The sequence below is a fragment of the Gloeophyllum trabeum genome (assembly GCF_000344685.1).
Source record: "Gloeophyllum trabeum ATCC 11539 unplaced genomic scaffold GLOTRscaffold_00003, whole genome shotgun sequence".
Taxonomy (NCBI): Eukaryota; Fungi; Basidiomycota; class Agaricomycetes; order Gloeophyllales; family Gloeophyllaceae; genus Gloeophyllum; species Gloeophyllum trabeum.
In genome coordinates, this window is record NW_006920412.1 from 1,141,414 (window position 1) to 1,162,837 (window position 21,424).

General features: G+C 52.0%; 9 protein-coding genes across 9 annotated transcripts; 5 read left to right on the forward strand and 4 right to left on the reverse strand.

Annotated features, from left to right (window-relative positions):
* Positions 1 to 675: 675 nt before the first annotated feature.
* Positions 676 to 1,414, reverse strand: GLOTRDRAFT_114582 (uncharacterized protein). Its single transcript, XM_007865147.1, has 2 exons — positions 1,107 to 1,414; positions 676 to 1,051 (listed from the first exon to the last, which is right to left on the reverse strand). Exons 1-2 carry the CDS (start codon positions 1,359 to 1,361, stop codon positions 857 to 859), a joined length of 450 nt encoding a protein of 149 aa, XP_007863338.1. The 5' UTR covers positions 1,362 to 1,414; the 3' UTR covers positions 676 to 856.
* A 434-nt stretch (positions 1,415 to 1,848) lies between these two features.
* On the forward strand, positions 1,849 to 2,217 carry GLOTRDRAFT_98775 (uncharacterized protein). The gene is made up of 2 exons (XM_007865148.1): positions 1,849 to 2,023; positions 2,095 to 2,217. The coding sequence occupies exons 1-2, from the start codon at positions 1,878 to 1,880 to the stop codon at positions 2,117 to 2,119; spliced, it is 171 nt and encodes a 56-aa protein (XP_007863339.1). The 5' UTR covers positions 1,849 to 1,877; the 3' UTR covers positions 2,120 to 2,217.
* Positions 2,218 to 2,984: 767 nt separating this feature from the next.
* GLOTRDRAFT_56635 (3-hydroxyisobutyrate dehydrogenase) lies at positions 2,985 to 4,473 on the forward strand. The gene is made up of 4 exons (XM_007864824.1): positions 2,985 to 3,285; positions 3,343 to 3,569; positions 3,631 to 4,004; positions 4,061 to 4,473. Exons 1-4 carry the CDS (start codon positions 3,032 to 3,034, stop codon positions 4,271 to 4,273), a joined length of 1,068 nt encoding a protein of 355 aa, XP_007863015.1. The 5' UTR covers positions 2,985 to 3,031; the 3' UTR covers positions 4,274 to 4,473.
* A 68-nt stretch (positions 4,474 to 4,541) lies between these two features.
* Positions 4,542 to 5,408, reverse strand: GLOTRDRAFT_119946 (uncharacterized protein; the record flags this gene model as incomplete). Its single annotated transcript, XM_007865149.1, has 5 exons — positions 4,542 to 4,570; positions 4,596 to 4,633; positions 4,700 to 4,953; positions 5,057 to 5,205; positions 5,258 to 5,408. 5 exons carry the CDS (start codon positions 5,406 to 5,408, stop codon positions 4,542 to 4,544), a joined length of 621 nt encoding a protein of 206 aa, XP_007863340.1.
* Positions 5,409 to 5,918: 510 nt separating this feature from the next.
* On the forward strand, positions 5,919 to 8,183 carry GLOTRDRAFT_114584 (uncharacterized protein). The gene is made up of 11 exons (XM_007865150.1): positions 5,919 to 6,213; positions 6,304 to 6,374; positions 6,437 to 6,480; positions 6,539 to 6,615; positions 6,675 to 6,772; positions 6,834 to 7,039; positions 7,095 to 7,156; positions 7,206 to 7,266; positions 7,327 to 7,543; positions 7,593 to 7,697; positions 7,747 to 8,183. Exons 1-11 carry the CDS (start codon positions 6,183 to 6,185, stop codon positions 8,014 to 8,016), a joined length of 1,242 nt encoding a protein of 413 aa, XP_007863341.1. The 5' UTR covers positions 5,919 to 6,182; the 3' UTR covers positions 8,017 to 8,183.
* Positions 8,184 to 8,810: 627 nt separating this feature from the next.
* GLOTRDRAFT_56639 (uncharacterized protein) lies at positions 8,811 to 11,156 on the forward strand. Its single transcript, XM_007864825.1, has 12 exons — positions 8,811 to 8,833; positions 8,886 to 9,117; positions 9,174 to 9,244; positions 9,298 to 9,341; positions 9,392 to 9,468; positions 9,523 to 9,620; positions 9,670 to 9,875; positions 9,929 to 9,990; positions 10,043 to 10,103; positions 10,159 to 10,375; positions 10,427 to 10,531; positions 10,604 to 11,156. Exons 2-12 carry the CDS (start codon positions 9,084 to 9,086, stop codon positions 10,886 to 10,888), a joined length of 1,260 nt encoding a protein of 419 aa, XP_007863016.1. The 5' UTR covers positions 8,811 to 8,833; positions 8,886 to 9,083; the 3' UTR covers positions 10,889 to 11,156.
* An 85-nt stretch (positions 11,157 to 11,241) lies between these two features.
* Positions 11,242 to 17,018, reverse strand: GLOTRDRAFT_136846 (Sec7-like domain is implicated in guanine nucleotide exchange function). The gene is made up of 20 exons (XM_007865151.1): positions 16,624 to 17,018; positions 16,210 to 16,569; positions 15,905 to 16,153; positions 15,206 to 15,849; positions 15,033 to 15,149; positions 14,959 to 14,979; positions 14,613 to 14,897; positions 14,440 to 14,557; positions 14,293 to 14,378; positions 14,163 to 14,240; positions 14,000 to 14,114; positions 13,542 to 13,951; positions 13,190 to 13,488; positions 12,914 to 13,144; positions 12,745 to 12,862; positions 12,559 to 12,692; positions 12,266 to 12,505; positions 12,106 to 12,206; positions 11,664 to 12,055; positions 11,242 to 11,613 (listed from the first exon to the last, which is right to left on the reverse strand). The coding sequence occupies exons 1-20, from the start codon at positions 16,904 to 16,906 to the stop codon at positions 11,362 to 11,364; spliced, it is 4,533 nt and encodes a 1,510-aa protein (XP_007863342.1). The 5' UTR covers positions 16,907 to 17,018; the 3' UTR covers positions 11,242 to 11,361.
* Positions 17,019 to 17,126: 108 nt separating this feature from the next.
* GLOTRDRAFT_136847 (20S proteasome subunit) lies at positions 17,127 to 18,569 on the reverse strand. The gene is made up of 9 exons (XM_007865152.1): positions 18,481 to 18,569; positions 18,385 to 18,422; positions 18,285 to 18,326; positions 18,103 to 18,229; positions 17,921 to 18,045; positions 17,742 to 17,867; positions 17,510 to 17,686; positions 17,392 to 17,452; positions 17,127 to 17,333 (listed from the first exon to the last, which is right to left on the reverse strand). Exons 1-9 carry the CDS (start codon positions 18,500 to 18,502, stop codon positions 17,233 to 17,235), a joined length of 819 nt encoding a protein of 272 aa, XP_007863343.1. The 5' UTR covers positions 18,503 to 18,569; the 3' UTR covers positions 17,127 to 17,232.
* Positions 18,570 to 18,739: 170 nt separating this feature from the next.
* Positions 18,740 to 20,350, forward strand: GLOTRDRAFT_72084 (MAT1-domain-containing protein; the record flags this gene model as incomplete). The annotated part of the gene is made up of 4 exons (XM_007865153.1): positions 18,740 to 18,914; positions 19,131 to 19,266; positions 19,322 to 19,395; positions 19,450 to 20,350. 4 exons carry the CDS (start codon positions 18,740 to 18,742, stop codon positions 20,133 to 20,135), a joined length of 1,071 nt encoding a protein of 356 aa, XP_007863344.1. The 3' UTR covers positions 20,136 to 20,350.
* Positions 20,351 to 21,424: the final 1,074 nt, after the last annotated feature.

Consider the following 21,424-nt stretch of genomic DNA (forward strand, 5'->3'; position numbering starts at 1 on the left):
CCGAGCGCCATCGACTTGCACAAAAGAAGTTAAGTGTAATAGTAGCATACCTTGAAGAGCCTCTGACCGGTCTTTGCCATCCTGGCCTTACGCTCATTCTGCTTTGATGCATGTAAGAGTGTCTGCGTACGTCTCTTACCAGACTGCATTATCACAGCTTTCGACACCCCACCATATTTTGTCACCTTCCCGCCTACCATTCCTCTACCAGTCCTAGCGTCAAAGCCCAGATATGCCGAGCTCGAGTCAATAAGGTGAATCACAAGCAGATCGAGTAGAAATACAAGCACGTATCATAGAGCAGATGAGAGCGACAATGGACGTGGTCCGAACACCACGTGCCGGACCGTCCGGCAGTGGGTTCGAAGATCTAACGACGGATCTAGGACGGGACGGCGGGCGTTCTTATATAGATCTGTGTTGTTGCTGGCGTCGCCGGAGTTTGCTGGAGTCAAGGGCTGGAGTGTACTGGAGTGCCTCGACGGGACAGACGCAAGTCCAACATCGAGAGCAGCGCTTCCGGTGGAGTCGACCTGAAAGGCCTTTAAGTCTCATAATACTGGACGGTACGATCAACCGTCCACTCTTATAATACTGCTATTGTGGGAAGGCCAGGTGCAGAAATTTGTGGCAAGTGGATCACAGTCACTTTCTAGGGTAAGCGTGCAGGAACATCGGAGATATATGAAGTGAAGGTTCGTCCAACTAATATTCCCATACGATACAATTACAGAGTTTGGAGACTAAAAGCAAATGCACGTTCATCATCATGATTATAGCTGTTGTGACTCTATGGAGGGACCGCCCCCTTAGAGAGGAAGACTCGTAATAAAGAAAGCATGGACATCCTGAAGAATTATATGCAGCTGAAGACATCCCTTGATTCCTGGGCCAATCCCAGTGCGGGCACCGGTAGCCCATCCATTGCCAGCATCTCAGTATCCCAAGTTCCCCAGTGGTCCGTAGTAAGTTGTACCGTTATATTCCGCCGGTAAAAGGGCAGAAATTTAGAGGCCATGGAGGGCGGCTTGATGACGACTTGAATGTGATACTGTAAATTTCAGCTAAACCATGTGACGGGCTACAATACATCCTGGATAACTCACAGAAGCACTGACGACCTTTGATACCTCCCAGGACGACTCCGCGCCGCAAGCCCCAGCCTTCAGTCTGTAATGCAATTGGCTCACCCCTTCCCGTGCTTCGTCGACATGGCAAAGACATGCTTTGGAGATGCTCATATCTCGGACACTGACATACTGTCCGAGGCTCGACATCCTATTGCTTCCACCTTTGAGCCATACCGTTGTCTTCTTAATCAGCTGTATGTCGATGTTGGGTATCAGTAATTTATTGTGCATAGGTGCATGGTGGCATGTTATCGTCAAAAGGATCGGAATCCCCTCGCCCGCCGTAAAGCACATAGGTGAAGGCAGGGCTACCTTCACGTCTCGGTGAGTGAAGTTATACTTATAGCAGTACATCTTTACTTACAGTCACTGACGGTAATACCTCTTCTTGTACCGTTGCACGACGACAGGCCCAGGAAGGCGACACTTTGAACGCCTGCACCCGCTCTTGATCAATTCCACTGAGGACCATATTGAACGGACTAGGAATCTCCGTAACGGGGGGCATGCTAGGCCTCGTCTTGGGAAGATATGAAATGGGGATCTTAAGCCTGGATAACCGCCGGTGCTCAGTACAGTGATAATCCCATCGAGCGGTGAGTTCCTTACGTCTTATGCAACCTTAACCCCTTGCGGGTAACCCTAATACTGAGCGTATATGTCACGTCGCAGGAAACGCCGGGATGTGAAAAGTGACATGTGGGGGGTAACTTGATTGTGCCACCATCTACATACGGCGGGATAGGGATGGAGAACGCGAGCTCGCGGCCGTACGGTGACCCCGAGTGCGTGCATGAGGAGAAGAGCATGACTTGTTCTGAGAGGATGCAGGTATCGATGGCGCCTGTCACGACGCCCCTCTCCATCGCGCTGATTTTTATCTTTCCTTTCAACTGCAGTGCAGAAATACGAGCCGGGTTCAGCTTGAAACTCAGTCACTATGGATGAACTAAGAAGCTCGAACCGTAGCAGTCACTTGCGTCGTGTAAGTGAGCTTTGACTTCACTCGGACCGTCCCTTCTACGACACCGTTGAAACCATATGCAGGTCTGCTCAGCCGCCACCGCGACCGGTCGAGCCGAACATGGAAGAGGTCGCACTCGTACTGGAAGTCGTCGTTCAGGGAGTTATTTCCATCTTGAAGTGAAGCATGCAAACGCGCTTCGACGTGTCCCGACGCCGACTGGGATGTCTCAGCATAAGGTGGGGCAGCCGGGAGGTACGTTGACTCCGAGTAAGCTGGGAGAGGCACTGGGTCCATTGTCACTGGCAGTGGAATCCCGTCCAGGTCGAACCATCCCTCGGTATTGTCTCTAGTCCTTTAGTAGGAGCCGGTTTGAGTCATCGGTAAGTAATGAGGTACATTCAGGGTTGGTTCTAGGTGACTTGATGCCTTCGGCATCAGTAGATAGCATACATTATCTCATTGTCGGGAGCCCGCTCCCTCTAATTGCCAATTGCATGGGCGCCTCCGAGCAAGGCTAAACCCAACTCTAACTGTATCGTGCGATGGACGGATGGAATGAGTACGAGGGGGCGGCTGCAACAAGAGCGTCACTACATAAAGTCATCTTGTAACAATGTGGCGTGCTCTGATATCCACAGGCAAGTCCAGCTTACCCGGCACCAGCAATCCATTAACGGAGATGAGACACAGTTTCGAAACTGCAAGAGATTTGTACCTTGGTTTGCTGGTGAATAGGAGGGCTGACTAGCGTTGGAACGTTAACGCGTTAACCCTTGGAGGATCCGAAAGAGCTCCTCAAGTTCAACGGACAAACGTCGGAATCCCACGTGCGCGGTTGATCGGACTCGTCGGCCGCTCTGCTGTGCCTGAATGTTACCCTTCCCCGCATCCCCGCATTCGAGTTCACTGCTCGAGGACAAGTGGCTTATCTGCCATGAAAGCGACTAAGATATTGCTCAATGCGGCCCTTCGAAGCCCAGAGCTCCGCTCAAAGAGCATCAGCTTTATTGGGCTGGGTCGGATGGGCTCGGAGATGGCGTACAACTTGTTCTCGAAACGATTCGCGGAGGCCACTGACTCGCACTTCGTCGTTTGCGACGCTGTCGAGGAGGCGACGAAATCATTCCAGGACAATTTTCTCGGACAGTTTCCCGGTGCGAAACTAGACGTTGTAAAGACCCCCCAAGAGTACGTATCCCAGCCCCTAAGTGCAGACACGGAACATGAGACATTCGCGCATTGCAGGGCCGTGTTATCGTCCGAAACGATCATTACCATGCTTCCATCAACACCTCAGGTTAACACCGTGTACCGACAGCTTACTGGGATAATACCTACTCTGCGATCTTTCCCATCCGCTGGATTCACCTTGTTAATTGATTCGACGACCCTGGATGTACAGGTGGCCAGAAGCATAGCGGCAGAGGTCATCGACACCGGTGCCGACATGGTGGATGCGCCCGTATCCGGTGGTATGTGCTCGTTACTGACACTCGGCCTTATGATGTCCCTTTACTTACCAGGTACGATGAGGCGTCCTGGGAGCGAAGGCAGGTACCCTCTCCTTCCTAGTTGGAGGCATGTCCACCGCGTTCGAACGTGCTCGGCCACTGCTTGAGCTCATGGGAAAGCGAATCTTCCATTGCGGAGGCTCTGGAGCGGGCCTAGGTGCAAAGATATGCAACAACCTTGTTCTCGGAGTAGAACAAATTGTCGTAGCGGAGGCCATGCTACTCGGACAGAAGTTGGGCCTTGATCCCGCTGTCCTTGCCTCGGTCATTAACAGTTCAACGGGAGCATGTTGGTCGTCTTCCATAAACAACCCAGTACCAGGCGCTCTACCTGATAAATCTCCGCCATGCGAGAGAGATTTCGAAGGTGGTTTTGCGACTGCTCTTATGTTGAAGGTATGTCTGTCTCGCATCGTCCAGACCCGAATCAATAACCTTATGACTCGGAACAGGACATGGGTCTGGCTACGAATATAGCTAGGAATACTGGGGCACCTCTACCACTAGGGGAAGCTGCAGAGAAACTGTATGCTCACGTCCTGGTGGAGGACCCGCAGCTGATAAGAAAGGATTTCTCCTCTGTATACCGCTACCTATCGCAATGCGCTCAAGAGGGCAAGAGAGTACGGATCGAGGAGATTGCATCTGCCGAGGAAAAATCATAAAGTACGTTACAAAGGATATCACGTACATATAACCGTGTGCTGCATTACGCCACTATGGTTGAGTCTAGCCTTTGAGCGCCATCACGGACAGCTCACGGCTATGACGTGCTCTAAAGCCATCTATCTTCCGAACCTGACACTTCCCAGAAGTCCACATCTTGGCTCAGTTTAGAGAGACGCAAGGTCGGAATGTATTGGAGGGCGAGATTAATGAATGCATCTCGAAAAGCAATGCAGTCGGGCAACAACGTGGATTCACATTTTGATGCTATGGCGAGGGTTGTGCCCATGCAGCTCCTGGGATGCGAATAGAAACACTCACTGTAGCGGAACAGATGCGGGTACTTCCTCTGGAACTTGCTATTATTGATTCTAATACAGTTACAGTGGTCAAGGGACGCCTGGTACGGAGTAGTCATCACTCACGTTGTCTCGTACTCACTAAACTTATTGCATATGAATAACATGTTGGGTAGTTTCCCTATTGTCCAATTTTGGCCGAGGATGGCCTCGTAGAGTTGCACGTCGCAGTGAGGCATAAATACAAGCGTCTGCGAGTCCATCTCGTATCTTCCGTTCTGTACCAGTTTCAGAGAATGGAAATGCGGGAAGGGGGCAGAAGCATTTACCAAATTTTCTGTTAGACATTGGATTTCCAGTCCCTTGAGCAGTGTTATATCCTGGTCAGTCAATACGGGATCGTATAAACTGATGCTAGATTGTGGCTGCCAAAAGAGATTGCTTAGCGGCAGCAGTTCGTTGGCGTCATCTTTGATAACTTACTACGTTCAGCTCGTCGCATAAACCCAACAAAAGGGCCAGCTGTGCTGCTGCATTCTCCGAAGCAGTAGGACTACCAAGCCCGAGGCATAGAACGGGTATTGACCCTTCCCATCCTAACTCCGACAGGGAATCCCTCACAAGATCTAGAGCTGCCAGTTGTCATCGCCGGCGTACTCATCAGGGAATATGACGAACGTTTACATTCATGTAACCATTGTCCATCCTTCAGCTCTCGAAGGCAACGTTGTAAGAGACGGCCCGGTGCTTGAGGCGCTCGAGTATTCTTACCCTTGCGCTTTCGACGAGGAGACTCTACGTATCGGAAAGCATTATTTTCGTTTCCGGCGCTCATTGCGACGGGCCCGGCCTGTCAGCAGTCAGTACTACTGCCACTACAATTGCCACACTGGCAGACTTCACAGTGTGACCCACACAAACTGAGGCTTCTCAAGCACCGAGGAGATGGCGTGGATGTGCCCGAGTACGCCGAGATGATAACACCGGAAACGCGAGGATAAAGGCAATCGCCTTGATTGACGCAGGAACCGCTCTGTGATTACAAGTCGAAGCCAGAGTAGGAAGCACCTTACTATAAGGGCGCCGAAGGTTAATTATAAGAAAGCATGTTTCGGCAGCTTCTCAACGCAAATCGCGACGATCCTCTATGAGTGCCACCGTCAAGCTCACCCTTGCCAGTTTGTAAAAAATGCAAGAAATGCGAGTCCTCGGAATAAAATGCAAATGGGGTTCGGGCTGTCCGAGGTACCGATGTCCGAAGACTTGCCCGCTTGGAAACAAAGTTCATTCTGCGGCATCTTCCTAGAGAGGAAGGCATGCGCATTGATGGGGCTGCAGTCGAGGCGACCGCTGCACTTTCGCTGCCAACGCACCCCCCGCGACGCCATATACCACGACTCTTACACGATTTTCCACTGACGACCCTCGATTTTCTCCTCCTTTCGTTCGCGTTCTTTATCTCGTTTCTTGTGGGCTGTCGCCAAGCAGCTCAAACTAATCAACTGAACCGCCCTATATCTGCAATCTCGCCTCAGCTCGATCGTTTTTTCCAACTCGCTGTCAGCCCGAATTTATCCAGCCCCGATCGAACCAACTCCTCTCTGTCCTGATGACCGACAAACCAAGTGCGATTATCCTCGGTTCGTGTCACCGCGATCAGTGATATGTTGGCTTGTTATGTTTAAGACAGTGGACCTCACACGTGGTTTTGCCGTTTGATTTGATTTCAGGAGGACTCAACACCTGCTCCCGAGCACTCGCGGCGTATTTGGTCCCGCTGGAGGGAGAACCTCTCGTATCTGTCCGTAATGGCACCGTGGACGACAGACCTTGCCTTTCTGACGGTTGCTATTGATACAACAGCACCTCCGTATCGTGGATAAATACTCTGTCCACCCACCTACGACGTACGCATTTTGAGAGCTTGTTATTTCATTAATCCTAACCCTACGCGCCGTTCTGAAGTTATCTCGGACCGGAATTCCCCAAAGTCCTTGAGAAGGCCAATGTCGAATATCGTCAAGCCAACCTAACCCTACCAGGCAAGGAGTTCACTTCCGGAAGCAGTTTGCATATTCTGAGCTGAACTCGTATTTAATAGAGATCGTAGCCCATGCGTTCGATCCTCCGGAGGGTCAGGCACCGTACACCTACGTCTTTGACGTGACAGGTGAACCGCGTCATGACCGGCCCGATCAGGTATTTACCTGTCGATCATCTGCACCGCGGCAGCTGTCAATTCAGTTTTACTGCGCTGTAGGTCCAAGTTACGCACACCTTCCAGATCGCGAGATTGGTGGCGAATGAGGCTGCCCGTCGAAAGGTGAAGGCGTATGTTCGCCTTACTCACGTGTTCTATATCTGCCCAGAGAAGAGCTCGCATACCGAGAAGGAGGATTTGAAACCCGACGGTGTTCGTGGAATCTGGTGGCATGAAGGACTACGCGCCATTGCTGGTATTGACGAGTATGACAGTCCGGGATCTTCTTCAGATGAAGGTATAACTAATGTTTCCTTGCAGCCTACCTGTCGTCATCTTGCGTCTTGCCTTGGTGTACGGCCCATATATCAATTTCGGTTATAGTAAGCCTCTCACTCCGTGACCGCTGGATAAGGCCGCTGACCGGAGTAGTCCCAACGTTCATCACTGCTGCTGCGGTGTATGGCTATATGAAGCAGCCTCTCAAAGCACTGTAAGTCTCCGGTCATGATTACTCCTTAATATGATCTCTATAACGTACATACCATCGCAGTCATTCTCCCGGAACTTATCCAGTTCATACTGTCCACATCGACGACGTCGTGGCTGCGGCTTGGGCGTCCGCGGAGTGGATAGCAAAGCTGGGACGACAGGAGGCCAACACGATAGCCGGCGAGGAATTGTCGTTCCATAACGACAAGAGCGCGTTAAAGGAAGTCGAAGGAATCGTGCCGCCCGAGCGCAAGGTCGTGGCGCCTTTGTTCAATATTGTGAGGATGCTAGTGGCAGCTGCCGGAACATGTGTCTGAGATTTCGTAGGCCGATGATCACGACACAAGTTTTGTCGGGGGTCTGCGCACTATGTGCGCGCTATTTGGTACAACCGTGGAATTCCACGGGAAGTTGACTGACGTGCTTGCCAAGGTGCGTTATGTTCGTCTGGCTTACCGTCTGCTTCTGACCCTTCATGCAGTTCAAGCTGGAGGACGTCGTAGAGGACATAAATGAAGAGCACGTCAGCGGCTGGACCAAGATGCTCGAGGCCTCGAATCCTCCTATCCAGAGCACGCCCCTGACGCCCTACGTGGACGAGAACGCACTGGCGAAGAGGGTCGTCGCTTTGGATAACAAGAAGATCAAGAACGTGTTGGGTCTGAAGTTGAAGCGCCCCCACTTTAATGAAGAGTCAATCGGCGAAGTGGTGGATAAATGGAAGGCGGAAAAGGTGTGGCCTGCTGTCTAGTTCACGACTCGCTGCACCTCGACGTCTTTGGTTATGACTTTATCTTCTATTTGTTCTGGTTAAATGTACTGGTAGGCCCTCTATCGCGGCGTTGACATATCTGGCATGCGTAGGATGCTGGAAGGATATTTCGACTGTATATTAGGTTATATATCCATGCTTGGCGCTTCTTGATGGGACCGTACAATGAACAGCACAGGAATTTACTCGGGCCTATTCCTGAGCGTACCGCCGGGATGTAAGAGGATGACGTGTGTCGAGATGGATCGCAGACCGTGTGCCTCGGTGTACGGTCGATCGCGATCTCCTGCTGTAACAGTTGCTTCCCGACCGGTACGCATTTACGATTTATCACGAGGGCAACCTTGAAGGTGGTAATCAGCGGTCTTGCAGCCATGCTGGATGTGCGTCGTCCACCGCGCTGTGCGGCGGGCAGTAGTAGCCGCTGTTTCGTCTTTACTGCGGTATCACGGATGTCTGAGTCGGAGCTAACTGCAGAAGTTCTGTATGGTCCTACGGAGGGGTCGCGGGCCCTGCCCTCGAGAGGAACGTCGGTGTGGCTGAGAAGTCGCGAAGCTCGGTTCGGAAGCACAGGGCGGGGTGGCCCGATAGAGTTCGTCGGATCTCACGATGAGATCGAGCGTGTGCGATCGGCTCCAGTCATCCTGGCGTGCGTCCGAGCCGCGGCCTGCCTGTCGCCTGAACCAGCTCGCGTCCTCGTTTCAGCCAGACACGCCAAACCTTGGCTGAGGCCGTTGCTACAGCGAGCGCCGGTGCCACAGCTGCATTTCGCCGCCGTTTTTTCCTAAAATTTCCAGTCAGTCTCGAGCGACGTGCTTGATAACGACGCCGTACTTACTGCTCGGCAGCTGAGCGGGTCAGCAGCCACCGCCCGACGCTAGCACACCGCGCTTTCATATCAGAACTCTGCCCAGATTAACCTGGATTAGCTCGATTTCGCCTGGCTTGTCCCTTTAAGACCGACTGCTTCCACGCAGAACGTCGCCTGTTAGCGCGATCTCCGTCGCTTTTGAACTGTTTCCTGTTCTCTTCTGCAAGAGTCACCAATGGCCTCCTCCAAGCCTGCCGCGATCATCCTTGGTCAGTCATTTTGTCTATTCAATTCAGTCGCTCCAACCGAACCGCTCTCTGAATAGGGGGCGTCAACACTTTCTCCCGCGCCCTTGCTCAATATCTCGTTCCCCTGGAGGGCGAGCCCCTCGTTTCCGTGAGTTCACTTTTGCTTCCGTATGCTCACGCGCTGACGCGCCGTGAATCCAGCATCTGCGTATCGTTGACAAGTATTCCGTCGCCCCGCCCACCGTGTGCGTCTACCACGCTCCCATCCTTGGCTTGTCTTGACCCCTTCTACCAGCTATCTAGGCTCGGAGTTCCCCAAGGTCCTGGAGAAGCCAGAAGTAGAGTATCGTCAGGCAAACTTGACCGTTCCTTGTGAGTACAAACGTGGTCTTCAGTCGCCCGCCCCGTCTTATAGTTATCCCACAGCCATTGTCGGGAGCGTTTTCGACCAGCCAGATGGAAAGGAACCCTACTCTTACGTTTTCGACCTCACTGGCGAGGCGCGTAATGACCGACCGGAGGAGGTACGCTCTCTCCCACCTGTGGTTACTCCTTCCCCTTAACCCTTGCCAGGTTCAAATCGCAAACACCTTCAATGTATCCCGGAACGTAGCCCTCGAAGCTGAAAGGCGCAAAGTCAAGGCTTACGTCCGCGTCCATCTGCCCTACTACAACACACCCGACAAGGGCGAGCAGAGTGAAAAGGAGGACGTCAAGCCGATCGTGCCCGGTGGCGTCTGGTGGCACGAGACGCTACGTGCCCTCGCCGCTATTGAAGAGTGCGTCGCTTCCGCTGCCTGCACTTTGCAAACATATTTAATCATCATTTCAGCCTCAACCTTGTGGTCCTGCGGACAGGATACGTCTATGGTCCCTACGTCGATTATGGGTTGTGTATGTGGACTATTTATCGCGTATCCCCTCTCGCTGAACCCGACTTTGCCAGTCACTTCTGCCATGTGCATAACGGCGTGCTACGGATACACGAAGCAGCCTCTGAAAGTCATGTACGTAATACCCCCCCCCCTCACGCGCCCTTTGTGCTCAATTACTTCACTGCAGGCATTCTCCGGGAAAGCACGCGTTCAACACCGTGCACGTTGACGACGTCGCCGGCGCGGCATGGGCATGTGCAGAGTGGATGGCGAAGCTCGGCCGGAAAGAAGCCGACGCGGTGGCTGGGGAGCCTATCGCGTTCCACAACGACAAGAGCAAGGTGAAGGCGCTCGAGGGCGCTGCTTTGCCCGAGGCAAAACTCGTTGCACCTGTGTTCAATGTGGTACGTGTCCATGCCGTCCTGGTCCTTGCTATGCCTCTGACATTTTAGTAGGTGGACGACAGTAACCATACCTTTATCTCGTTTCTCAATGTGCCGGCCTCGTTTTTCGGCACTTCTGTCGAGTTCTTCGATCTCTTCACCCGCGCGATGGCGAAAGTGAGTCACACTCTCCCCGTGCACCGACATGATACACCACGGGCTCTGAATACTGACACGCGACCCCCCCAGATCAACATGGATGAGCTCGCAGAAGACATCAACGAAGAGCACGTCGGCACGTGGACGAAGATGATCACGACCTCCAAGCCGCCCGTGCCCAATACCCCTCTCTCACCTTACGTCCACCCGCAGGTCGTGGGCCTCTTCGAGAAGCACAGTATCGGCCTGGACAACAGCAAGCTCAAAAAGATCGTGGGCTACCAGCTTAAGCGGCCGACCTACAGCCACGCGGAGCTGAAGGAGGTCATCGACAAGTGGAAGGCGGAGCAGAGCTGGCCGACGCTCGAGGATTGAACGACCGTAATGAACGAGCCGTGCAAGTGGAAGTAATATTTTCGGGCTATCCCCCTGTTCGTTTGCTTTTTCGCTCTCTGTTCGATCTCACGGATTTCTCCCGCATTGGAATATGTCGTCTCGCAAGCTATATAATTCACCGCTATTATTAATTCTTATCTAGAGACTACACTAATGTTAGCGCATTCCTTCATCGCGTCGAGTCTCACAATGTATTTAGGACCCGTATGGGCAAACAAAGACTGCAGCACAATGCCATAACTTATGTACAACATTCGCCTTGTTCCTGCCGTTCCGAGAGTAAGTTGTCGAGATTACGACAAATGGAATTCAAATGAGCAAAGGAAAAGGAGCGCGCGCTGACAGACCAAGTGAAGACGATTAATATACAGGAAGTCCGATTTCTCCACGAGTATCTACTTTTCACTCCACACATCGAGAACCACCGCATGCTAACTCATATGTTGGTAGTCTCATGATTCCTCCTGCGACGCGGCACCTTCTGCTGGCACCTGCGGCGGGTCCGGAGGAGGGACCTGCGGCTCAGGCTGAGGAATAACTTCCGCCAAGAAACCTGGCATGAGAGCTTCGATCTTCTCCTGAGTGACGTTCCATAGGGACTTGCGTTCCTCGTCCTCGATCTCCGCTGTCGACGGAGGCACTAGTATGTCCGTCGCATTCATAACCAAGATTACGTTCTTGAGCGACTCGGTTACTGCTTCCACCTGCGCACAGTTTATCATGGAGATCACAGTGAGGTAGTGAGGGTTCCTACCGTCTGATCACTCCCGCTCCCTTTCAAGAGGCGTTCGTGGACATCGAGAGTACTCGTCCATAAGACCTTTACCTCAGCGATCGATCGACCCTCGCGCAGCTCGAACTGCATGAAAGCTTTGAATAGTAACGTGGAGGCACGCAAACGTGTCTCATAGATACCAAGGGGATCTCGGCGGGTCACTTCCGGCTTCAGCAATTCATCCAATAGAGGTATGAGCACTTGTGCGAAGATTTCTTGGACACAAGCTTGATCTTGACCACTTGGTATAATGTGAGGACCTAAGGTGATGCGCTGAAGCTGCGCAATGGCGATTTGACGAATTTCCTTGGACGCATTGGTGGACTGCCGACCCAGAGACATCAGAAGAGGCAAACACAGACGTCGCCATTCTGGTGATGAAGTCAGAAATAGCGAGCAATGGGGAAATTATTTCCACTACCTTGTGTTGTGTCGGCTGCATTCTGGAGGAGCTGCGGTAGCTGCTTGCTCAAGTCCGACAAGAGACCCACAGCCTGTCGACCCCTGTCTATTATAGGGGTACTAGGACATACTTGATCAGTAAATTGAAGCTGTAGGTACAGCCAGGGCAACACACTCACTTTGATGCATTGACGGTTGGAGCGCGGGGATTTCGAGACCCTTGCCTGGGCTGACCCTCAACGAACATGCTAGCTATTGAAGCAAATTCGTCTAGGATTGTCACCAGACCGGAGAAGTTGTCACCCGTAACTACTTGAGTGGCGAGCCGCTGGACCAAGTCAAATGAGCGCCGCGCAGCCTCTGAGTGCGTAGGGGTTTTCCGTAACAGCGCGAAAATGAGATTCCACTCCGTCTGAGATCTAAGCCATTTGTGGTTATCGACACATTGATGACTCGGCAAGAGTCATCGTACCTGGCAATATCTGTGTGCTTTTGTAAAATTATGTCTAAGCCGGTAGCGACTTGCTCCCCGACAGACCCGAGCACGGCAGGCGGTAACCCTGCCAAAAGGTCTATAGACACATAAATCTGGTCCCGTAGAGAAGGCTATAGACATGTTTAACACCATGCTCATCACGGTAAAGATAGACGACAGTACCTTATCGGCTAACAGCAAACATAGGCGCAGCAGTCCCACCACAGCACGTTCAATCAGAAGCACACTATACTGCGAGGCCGCAGACAGTAGCGCTGAGATATGCTCGAACAGGATCGGCCTAAGGAAGGTGTTAGCCACGAAGGTAGGCGGAGAAGTAGCGCCTCGTTACCAAAGTTCTTCGATATGTTGTGGTGTCTGAGATGCGATGCTGACCATGGTCTCTAGGAGGAAAACGGAGGCGGGATCATACGGGAGGGTGTCAGGTCCTCGCGATGATCCGGCATGGTCTGGAGAAGAGGGTACGTCCTCAAACTCTTGTTTGAGCCTGGCCACAGTCCGCTCATGCGCAAGTGCTTCCAGAGCACGGACAGCAGCAGTGAGAGGTTCCAAATCAAGGTGTCTACGGCACATTAGAGGATACTTGATCGCCTGGATTGCCACTTACGTTATCTGGCCGTACAGCTCATCCAGTCGGCACGCAGTAATGCAATCGATGGTGCAAAGTGTGTTTTCTATATCCTCGTCCGTGGCGTCAGGAATCTCCGAGTCCGCGTTTGACCCATATGGCGTCATCAGGTAGGACGACAGCGCAGAAAGCAAACCGCCTTCACTACGAGGAGCCGGCCGAGGAGACTGTTTCCCATGTAGAGGAATCATGGATACACCGCCTAGAAAATCCTCCATTTGGAGCATCCGCATCGGCAACAGGGAGTGCAAAAAGAGGTTCAGGAACATTTCGAAAATCTGAGGCATAAATTAGCAGGTTTCGACAAAGTGAACTGCGTAAGTCTGCTGACCTGAGTCCAACCTTCACGCAATGCGTTACCATTTCCGTTGACAATGTTAAACAAAACCACGGCCGCTAATTGCCCCTTGAGGTTGGTGCCGAACTTGACCGACAGCGAAGACACGGTGACAGGCTGACCATCTACATCTACTGTCGGGTAATTGGGAACCTGTATAGGAAGAGAATCGGACAGTAGACTTGTAGCTTGTGAGAGTGACACTACAATGTAGTCGAACACATCTGGAAGATGGAAGTGTCCAGCTAGTGTGGCGCACTGCCTGAAGCCAGATATGGCTCGTTCCATGACATAGTCATTCTCGAAATTGATGAAGGCGTAGGCAATAGCTGATACAGTGGACCTCCATGAAGATTTGAACATTTCCACATCGAAGTCCGCGGCGTTGCAGATGAGGAAGTCACCTGCGGGTTATGAGCAGAGGAAAGAGCAAAGTTGTTGGTGATGAATACCGGATTGTCGCGATCGCATAAGAAGCTCCTTCCAGGCATACTCAAAGCCCAGTTGGCCTGTATGCTCTTCTGGCATCACTATCTCTTGTTTCCGGATTGACTCGTATATGTTACGCTGCGGCAGCTCAACATTCGTTACAAAACCAGGATGTTGAGAGCTTACTATAAATTCGGGGGAGAAGTCTGTGCCGTCATTCACGCCTCGTAGATTCCGAGTGTAGTCTTCGAACGTCATCCTTTTCTGGTCTCTTAAATTCTACAATCCCAGTGACACAAGCATGTGCTCCACTTACCCGTACTTGCGGATTGTGCAGGTCAGTATTGAGCATAATAATCGAAAACGCCAGCACGTATACAGCGTCCTGGCTCTTGATCTCCGCTACAAAAGCCCAAAATTGGCAACGAGCTAGAGCAGTGTTATTTGAACAGAAAATACACACCAGGTTTAGATGCGAAATAGATCTGTGCGAAGGTCTCGGTTATGCGATCAATTTGCTGTGATTCACCCGGTAACCGGAAGGTCTCCAGGAGTTCCCTCATAGCATCCACAATAGGTTTCTGACGGAGGGCCTGTCAGTAAATAACAACACGCGGCGATAGCCAAAAAGCTCACGTCCTTGAAGTCGAACAGACTGATAAATGCTTTGAGGACGTCGATATTCTCCGGTCTTGAGATGAAGTCGCCGAGTAGGCGTTTGTCAAGCCGTGTACAGCTCTTGAGAAACTTGGCCAGACTTTCCGCTTTCGTCGTTGTAGGAGAGAGGTCGGCGTAGATCAGACCGTTCTCCTCCAGAAACGCGATACCTGTCTTCGGTTTCGTGTTGAAGCGAGCTGCTCCTGTCATCACCAACTTTTTGCGCGACTTGTTCTGCATCAGCTCATCACGCGCAATGAATGTCTATGAGTGACCAGCACGGATGAATTAATCTTCTATAAAGCCGGGGATACGCTTAACCTACCGGTGGCCATGATTCACTCAACTAAAGGTAAGGTCAACCGCAGGTTCATGCTTTCAACAGATCGGTGGACTTACACCTTGAGCGCGGTTTGCCATATGGTTCACGAAAGCCAGGAGAAGATCGAGACAGAGATACTGAGAGTTCTGTTGGGGCGCTTCGAATGCGCCCTGGATGTACCACACATAAACGCCCTACAAATATCATCCATGGCGCTGTGCAGTCGAACCCAATATTACTGCAACTTTACCTTCGTGAGGAAATCTACCAATCGTTCATACATATCTTCGCAATTCAGATCACAATCGTAGTTAGTGTAGAGATCCACCGCGAAGCTCGCATGACGTGCGATCTGGCACAGTATCTCAAGCATGAGTTCACGAGTCTCGCCTCGCGCGGGGTTTACCGGGGGCCTAGGCGGCATAGGGCTACTTTTCTCCGGCTCACCCTCCGAGCCTACGGGTCCCAAATGAGGGGACAGTAGACCAGGCGTGCCAGGGTGCGGCGACCCTCTCTTGCTGCCAGGATCAAGTGCGCTTGCAGACTTAGTCGCGACCGGGGGAGCCAGCCGATCCATCACGAAAGCCAGGAACAGTTCCTGCTGGAGCTTCAGCTTTCCCCGCATTGTGTTAAACATTGTCGCGATTGTCCGGAGGGAAAGATGTAGCACGGAGGGATTGTCGGAGCGAGCCAATTGGAAAAGATACTTGCATCCGTCGTTCAGAATCAGAGCAGATAGGGAGGGGAAGTCGCATATGCGGGGTCCTGAGATCTCCAGAGCGACGTTCAAGATTCCAAGAGCGGTTAAACGAGTGGAATCCGTGTGTAATCTATCGTTCGGGTCCAGAATATTAATGAGTACGCGAAGTAATTCCAGGATGGATGGAAGGCCATCTATCGCAATTATCAGAATACTGTCGGGATAGCTCTAAGGCGTCATGTCACGCACAGGTAGTTGCTTCGGTGCTGTTGTCGCCGAATGGCACAGTATTGATAGCCGTGTCTGACGCGTTTGCACTGGCCACTGATACATTGTCGTCCGCAGGTTTCAGCGTCGTGGATACAGACATAGTTAGCTCGTCATCGTCAGTGGCGTGCACTTTCGCCTCTTCCTCTACAGCATTGAGATTGTGCAGTCGTGCAAAGACGACTCGCGTAAGCTGCTGCATCGTAGCTTCAGCAGACCGCCGAAGGGTCTCTAACATTCGCCGATGTCAGTCGCACAATTCCATGTTTGGCCCCGAGCGTACCTACCGCTGAGCCTCATTTGGCAGCACGTCGTCAAGACCGTCTCGAGCATCTCGCATATCTCAACGTCACCGAGTAGAGTATCTGTGTCCCCGCACATGCAGTCCTGGATAACCATCAGAATCTTGAGCAAGACGACTTCATCCCCGGAGGAATCGCTGGCGTCGAATTTACAATGGGCTACCGTGCTGCTCAGCTCGGTAAGCACCTTGTCAATTCCGGGGGAGGATGCAGATACGAGACCGCAGACAAAGAAGTTGTGTAGCGCAGAGAGCGCCGCGGAGGTTATGGGTCCAGTGGAAAGTTGGGATCGAATAATAGCAAAGAATGGCCCCAGTACGGTAGATAAATGGATTGACTCAATGTCTATATTACAGAAGATGCTATCAGCAATACACTGGTCAAAGTAATGACACGAACCATCCACGTCCCTGACTTCGCGCTTCAGCTCTTGGAAGTTGGCCATCAACTCCCTCTCCCTGCTTCCGCGTCCTAAGCCGGTGCTGATCGCAGACGTTGTTGGTATCCGCAGGCCAAGCGTGCTAGCTAACGTCGACTCTCGTGAGTTAAGAGTGTTCGCAGAGGAAGCCCATCGGGAGTTCTTTCGCATAGCAGTAGTTACAGAGAGTATTTCAGCCTCCAAGACATGTTTCTTCGAGATATTCCCGTGACTGGGAGAATAAGAGAAAGAGTGCATAGTCATACTCCGCGACCGGTTTTCAACTACCAGAGCGACCGTCGAAGCAGGATAGGCGCGCTCTAAAGTACGAAGTCGAGCTCAGGTCAAGCTTGTACATATACTGTATTGCATTGGGACGTGTCGTGACGCGGCATTAGGCCGATCAAATATCTTACGTAACAGACACGAAAGCTTCGTGAGATCCTCTGTAAGATCCACTGTCCCACACCGGGACACAGTGTATCGCACCTTTGCGAAGAGCTGGATGGCAGAACAACCCAGAGGAACGGAGTAAGAGCATCGCTAAAATAAGGACGAAGACTGGATATAACAGAGTGAGACATGACTGTTTACTGTTGCCCGGATGGCTGCCCGGCGTCTCCAGCTCGAGAAGACATCGCGGCCTGACCAGCAGCTGTGGCCGCGAGTCTTGACCTTTTCCTTTCGGCCTCTGGAATAATAATTATGTCAATCATGTCCGAAGAAACGACAGTCATCCAGTGGCTTACCCGCTTCCTTCTCCCTCTCGATCTCTTGCACAATTGCCTCGATCTGCGACAGGTCGAGTGCCTTGCCACACGGCAATAAGCGAAGAGGTAGATAAGACGAGCATCGCATATGGCTTACAGTAACCTTCCCATAGCTCTCCATGACACTAATTTCAATGTTTTTGGCACCGGTCTGTACAACCTCCAGCAGACTCTTGATCGTCAGCTTGATCGTCTCATCCCGCGAGAGGTCATCCTTGTGGTTCTTCTCTAGGAATTCCCGGACGGTCTTTGATGAACGGCCAATAGCGTTTGCCTATAGCCGTGTCAGGTGTCAGAAGCAACCTGCGCGGAGGGCATCTCCCATATACCTTCCATGCACTGTAAATACCACTAGGCTCCGTCATGTATAGCCTTGGCCGGGTATCATGGGGGTCGAAACCAACGATCAAGGTGGCAATCCCAAATGGCCGTACACCTCCTGATTGTGTGTATCGCTTGGGTGTGTTTTAGCACAATCTGCCGAGTAGTGAAATCTCCGTCCACGGACCTGCTGAATACCGGCTATGTGCCTCGTGATGTATTCTACGGTGACAGGGTCCTCAACAGTCAGACGGTGGCTCTGGCATTCCATCCGCGCTTTGTCAATCAGAACACGTCCATCGGCGGTCAGACCTACAGATCACACTCGTTAAGCAACAAATGTAGGATTCGTGGCTGGCCAGGACGCACCTGCGAAAGCGAGACAGATATGATCGTCCAGCATAACTACTTTCCGCACGGTACGTGGATCCTGAAGCTGAAGGACAGACTTCTTCTCGACGCCCAGCACCACGACATCCTTTCCGCGAAGGCCAACCTAACAAGGCAGCGGTGTATAGCTGAGGCATTCGAACAGACTAAGGGTCACTCACGGCGCACGTTCCTCTCCGGACAGCTTCGTTGGCGTATTCTACCTATATTCGCGCCATGGTCAGCTCGATCGGACGGTACAGACGCGACCTAAGCTCTGACTTGGAACAAGTGCCCATCGGGCGAGAAGACGGTGAGAGCTACAGGCAAGCCGAATGGTCAGCTTCACGAGTGCTCCCGGCCCATAGCTAAACGTACCGCGGTCATAGGATCTCGACATAGTGTAGTTCAAAGTAGGATGTCCTTCGAGTGAGTGTGCAGAGCCAGACGAGATCCCAATGTGACGCGTCCAGCAGACGCGCGTTCGACAATCGACAGTGGCCATGATGTGCTTAGTAAGCGTCATCATCTCCTCGTTTGGCCACTGAGAACCCTGCGGTTATCGGTGGCAATTGATCTCAGCACGCTGCACCGGCTCTGCCTCACTGGTTTCTAGCAAGACAGTTTCAGTTTTGACATGGCCACGAAGACGAATATAGGAGGATGGCTGCGGGGTACGACAGTACGAAAGGGTGGCTCGAATTCAAATCCGCGTTCTACGGCTGGTACGCCGGTAGTGCAAAGCACTTCCACAACGATATTTGGAGGAGGGGTGAAGGACCCATCAGGTCGCGTCTCGGAATTCTCAGTACGTATATAGAACTGTATTTGTTGAAATGCTACATAACACAAGCACACCAGAGCATGGACGATCAATGTCCAGTATGTAGGTCAGACCGGTATCTCAATCCCAAACTAAGACTGCTCGTTAGCTCGCAATGTTACCACAAAATGTATGTATCACGTTCCTGTACATGGACCTGGATGGTGACTGAGGGGATTCTTCCCAAGGTGTGAGTCGTGTATAGACCGACTGTTTACACTGGGACCGGCACCCTGTCCGATATGCCAGAAAACCTTGAGGAAACTTGCGTTCACGCCACAGACATTCGAGGACCTGCAGGTTGAAAAGGAGGTTGCTATTAGAAGGCGTATTGCTAAAGAGTATGGTTCATTATTATTTGCCCATTGTCTTCCCCATTTAATTCTCCTTGTCTAGATTCAACAAGCGAAGGGAAGATTTCCCAGACCTGCGATCATATAATGACTATCTCGAAGAAGTCGAAGATATCAGTACGTCCCCAAGATATACTCGTTGTGACCCCTCTTATTTATCAAAACTTCCAGCATTTAACTTGATAAACGGCACTGAAATCGAACGTACTGAAGAACGAATCGCCGAGCTGCGGCGCGCCTCCGCACAACTAACTTCAGCCAACGCCGCACGCGAGCTCGAATATGCTGCTTCGCTGCAAGCCGCGGAAGAAGCAGAGAAGCTCGCGCGGCAGCAACGCGCTCTTCAAGCTCAAAAGGAGGAAGAGGAAGAGCGCGAGGAGCGCGAACGCGAGCGGATGAAGGTCATCGAGCTGCTGGAGCGCAGTGAGATGAGCGAGGAGCAGGTCAAGAAGGAGGTCGAGCGGTGGCGGCGCGAGCGGGAGAAGAAGCGCCTCGCGGAACAAAGGAGGCAACAACAAGCCGCAAAGACGCTCCGCAATCGCGCGGCGGCGCAGAGCCAGATGTTGCCCGACACCCCGCATGTGCCGCTGCAGGACGACTACTACGCTTGGCAGGATAAGTACACCATGCTACCGACATACATCGATCCGTCGCATGGTGCCGTCATGCAGGATCGGGAGGGGATTATGAGGGCTGGCGGTTACAGGATTGAGGAAGCGTGGGAGCGCGCCATACGATCCGCTGTTGCAGGCTTGGATGTCATGCCCATTGATGACGAAGAGGATCAGTGGAACGGTACATTAGGGGAAGGGGTCACGGTCGAAGGTGCGGGGAATGTTGTCGCGGCAAGCGCTTGAAACACCAGCGGCCCAGGTCAGCATAAGGTCTCCTCCTACTCACATTGCCTATTTTTTTTTTTTTGCGTCGTTCGCATAGCTTTGTCGTCATTGCACTAGTCGTCGCTGTCACCCAAAAGTACGCCGTATCAGAGTTATGTATATTATGTGATCCATACTACTCAATCATGTACAACCTAGCACTACTTTATATTACTGTTAGGCCAGTATTGTCCAATAATGGACACCTGGCCTCCACTGCACTCGTGATGATTTGTGTGGAACTCGCTTGTCTTGGGTCATAACGGTTGGCAACTCACGATGGCGCGGGGGGGCTATGACGCCGAAGGGACGGCAATAGGCATAGCTGTCGGGCACGGGCGACGGTAAGGCAATCGTACAAAGGGTAGCAAAGTGGTGCTGCGCGGAGCATATGTGGCCGGGACTTCGCACGGGCTGGCCGCACGGTTACAAACAATTCGCGGACAACGGCACTGGCACCGTACCAGTAATTTACTACCGTTGACGGATGACCCCGCCGGCGAGGCCAGACTAGACGAACAACATGGGCGTCAAAGTGGAGCAGACTAATGTCTCCAATCTGTAGCACGCGGTGCAGCAACACATACACATTTACGGGGGTATGAGTAAGGGTCGACGGACTGAGGGTATCTGGTAAGGCATATGACGGAGCACAAGTCCCCTGTGTTGGGAAGAACGGCATAATAATAATAATAGACGCATACTCCTTCAATTCCCGCCTTGAACAGCGCGAATTGATGTATCATCAGCAATTGACTAACCTCAGGATAGAGTAAGCTCATTACCGTCTGTTTGGGCACGGTCGACTTGACGCAGTGGAGTTTGTTGCGTCCCGCCATAACGTGGGGTCGTGAAGAACACCTTGACAACGGGGGAAGGCCATTCATAACTCAACTGCAACAGGTATGCATGGCTACTAGTATAACTTGCATGACGCTTGCCTTCATATCCGATGGGGCCAAGAATCGGAGAAACTTCGATCTGTCCCGAGTCAGGGCCCGGGCATATTACCCGTCGTATGGCCCTCATAAGTCACGACACTGTATACGGCCCATGGGTTGAGTCAGTTGTATGTCATCTCCAACCCATTTACATGAGTCGCAGTGACGAGGACAGCGTCATCTTTTATCTATGCGTGGGACGGACCCCTACGTACCCTATGTACCTTGCAAAAATTGCGGTCGGGGAAGAGGGATTCCGAGACTTGCCTTGCCAGTGACTTCCCCGGGACGAGGTATCTATACCGCAAATTGTTCAGACAGAATTGT

Excerpts from the sequence above, each read along its gene's own strand:
- GLOTRDRAFT_136847 (XM_007865152.1), bottom strand. The coding sequence starts at position 18,502 with ATGTCGAGATCCTATGACCGCG. Across the intron at positions 18,230-18,284 it reads TCCGGAGAGGAACGTGCGCC|GTTGGCCTTCGCGGAAAGGA; the intron begins GTGAGTGACCCT and ends CTGCCTTGTTAG. Across the intron at positions 18,046-18,102 it reads TATCTGTCTCGCTTTCGCAG|GTCTGACCGCCGATGGACGT; the intron begins GTGCGTCCTGGC and ends TGTGATCTGTAG.
- GLOTRDRAFT_98775 (XM_007865148.1), top strand. The coding sequence starts at position 1,878 with ATGGAGAACGCGAGCTCGCGGCCGTACGGTGACCCCGAGTGCGTGCAT. Across the intron at positions 2,024-2,094 it reads ATTTTTATCTTTCCTTTCAA|CGTAGCAGTCACTTGCGTCG; the intron begins CTGCAGTGCAGA and ends AGAAGCTCGAAC.
- GLOTRDRAFT_114582 (XM_007865147.1), bottom strand. The coding sequence starts at position 1,361 with ATGCACAATAAATTACTGATACCCAACATCGACATACAGCTGATTAAG. Across the intron at positions 1,052-1,106 it reads CAAAGGTCGTCAGTGCTTCT|TATCACATTCAAGTCGTCAT; the intron begins GTGAGTTATCCA and ends TGAAATTTACAG.
- GLOTRDRAFT_56635 (XM_007864824.1), top strand. The coding sequence starts at position 3,032 with ATGAAAGCGACTAAGATATTGCTCAATGCGGCCCTTCGAAGCCCAGAG. Across the intron at positions 3,286-3,342 it reads GTTGTAAAGACCCCCCAAGA|GGCCGTGTTATCGTCCGAAA; the intron begins GTACGTATCCCA and ends CGCGCATTGCAG. Across the intron at positions 3,570-3,630 it reads GGATGCGCCCGTATCCGGTG|GCGTCCTGGGAGCGAAGGCA; the intron begins GTATGTGCTCGT and ends AGGTACGATGAG.
- GLOTRDRAFT_136846 (XM_007865151.1), bottom strand. The coding sequence starts at position 16,906 with ATGACTATGCACTCTTTCTCTTATTCTCCCAGTCACGGGAATATCTCG. Across the intron at positions 16,570-16,623 it reads CGAAGTCAGGGACGTGGATG|ACATTGAGTCAATCCATTTA; the intron begins GTTCGTGTCATT and ends TCTGTAATATAG. Across the intron at positions 12,693-12,744 it reads GTTTGCTGTTAGCCGATAAG|CCTTCTCTACGGGACCAGAT; the intron begins GTACTGTCGTCT and ends ACATGTCTATAG.
- GLOTRDRAFT_114584 (XM_007865150.1), top strand. The coding sequence starts at position 6,183 with ATGACCGACAAACCAAGTGCGATTATCCTCG. Across the intron at positions 6,214-6,303 it reads ACCAAGTGCGATTATCCTCG|GAGGACTCAACACCTGCTCC; the intron begins GTTCGTGTCACC and ends ATTTGATTTCAG. Across the intron at positions 6,481-6,538 it reads TCTGTCCACCCACCTACGAC|TTATCTCGGACCGGAATTCC; the intron begins GTACGCATTTTG and ends GCCGTTCTGAAG.
- GLOTRDRAFT_56639 (XM_007864825.1), top strand. The coding sequence starts at position 9,084 with ATGGCCTCCTCCAAGCCTGCCGCGATCATCCTTG. Across the intron at positions 9,245-9,297 it reads AGGGCGAGCCCCTCGTTTCC|CATCTGCGTATCGTTGACAA; the intron begins GTGAGTTCACTT and ends CCGTGAATCCAG. Across the intron at positions 9,342-9,391 it reads TCCGTCGCCCCGCCCACCGT|CTATCTAGGCTCGGAGTTCC; the intron begins GTGCGTCTACCA and ends CCCTTCTACCAG.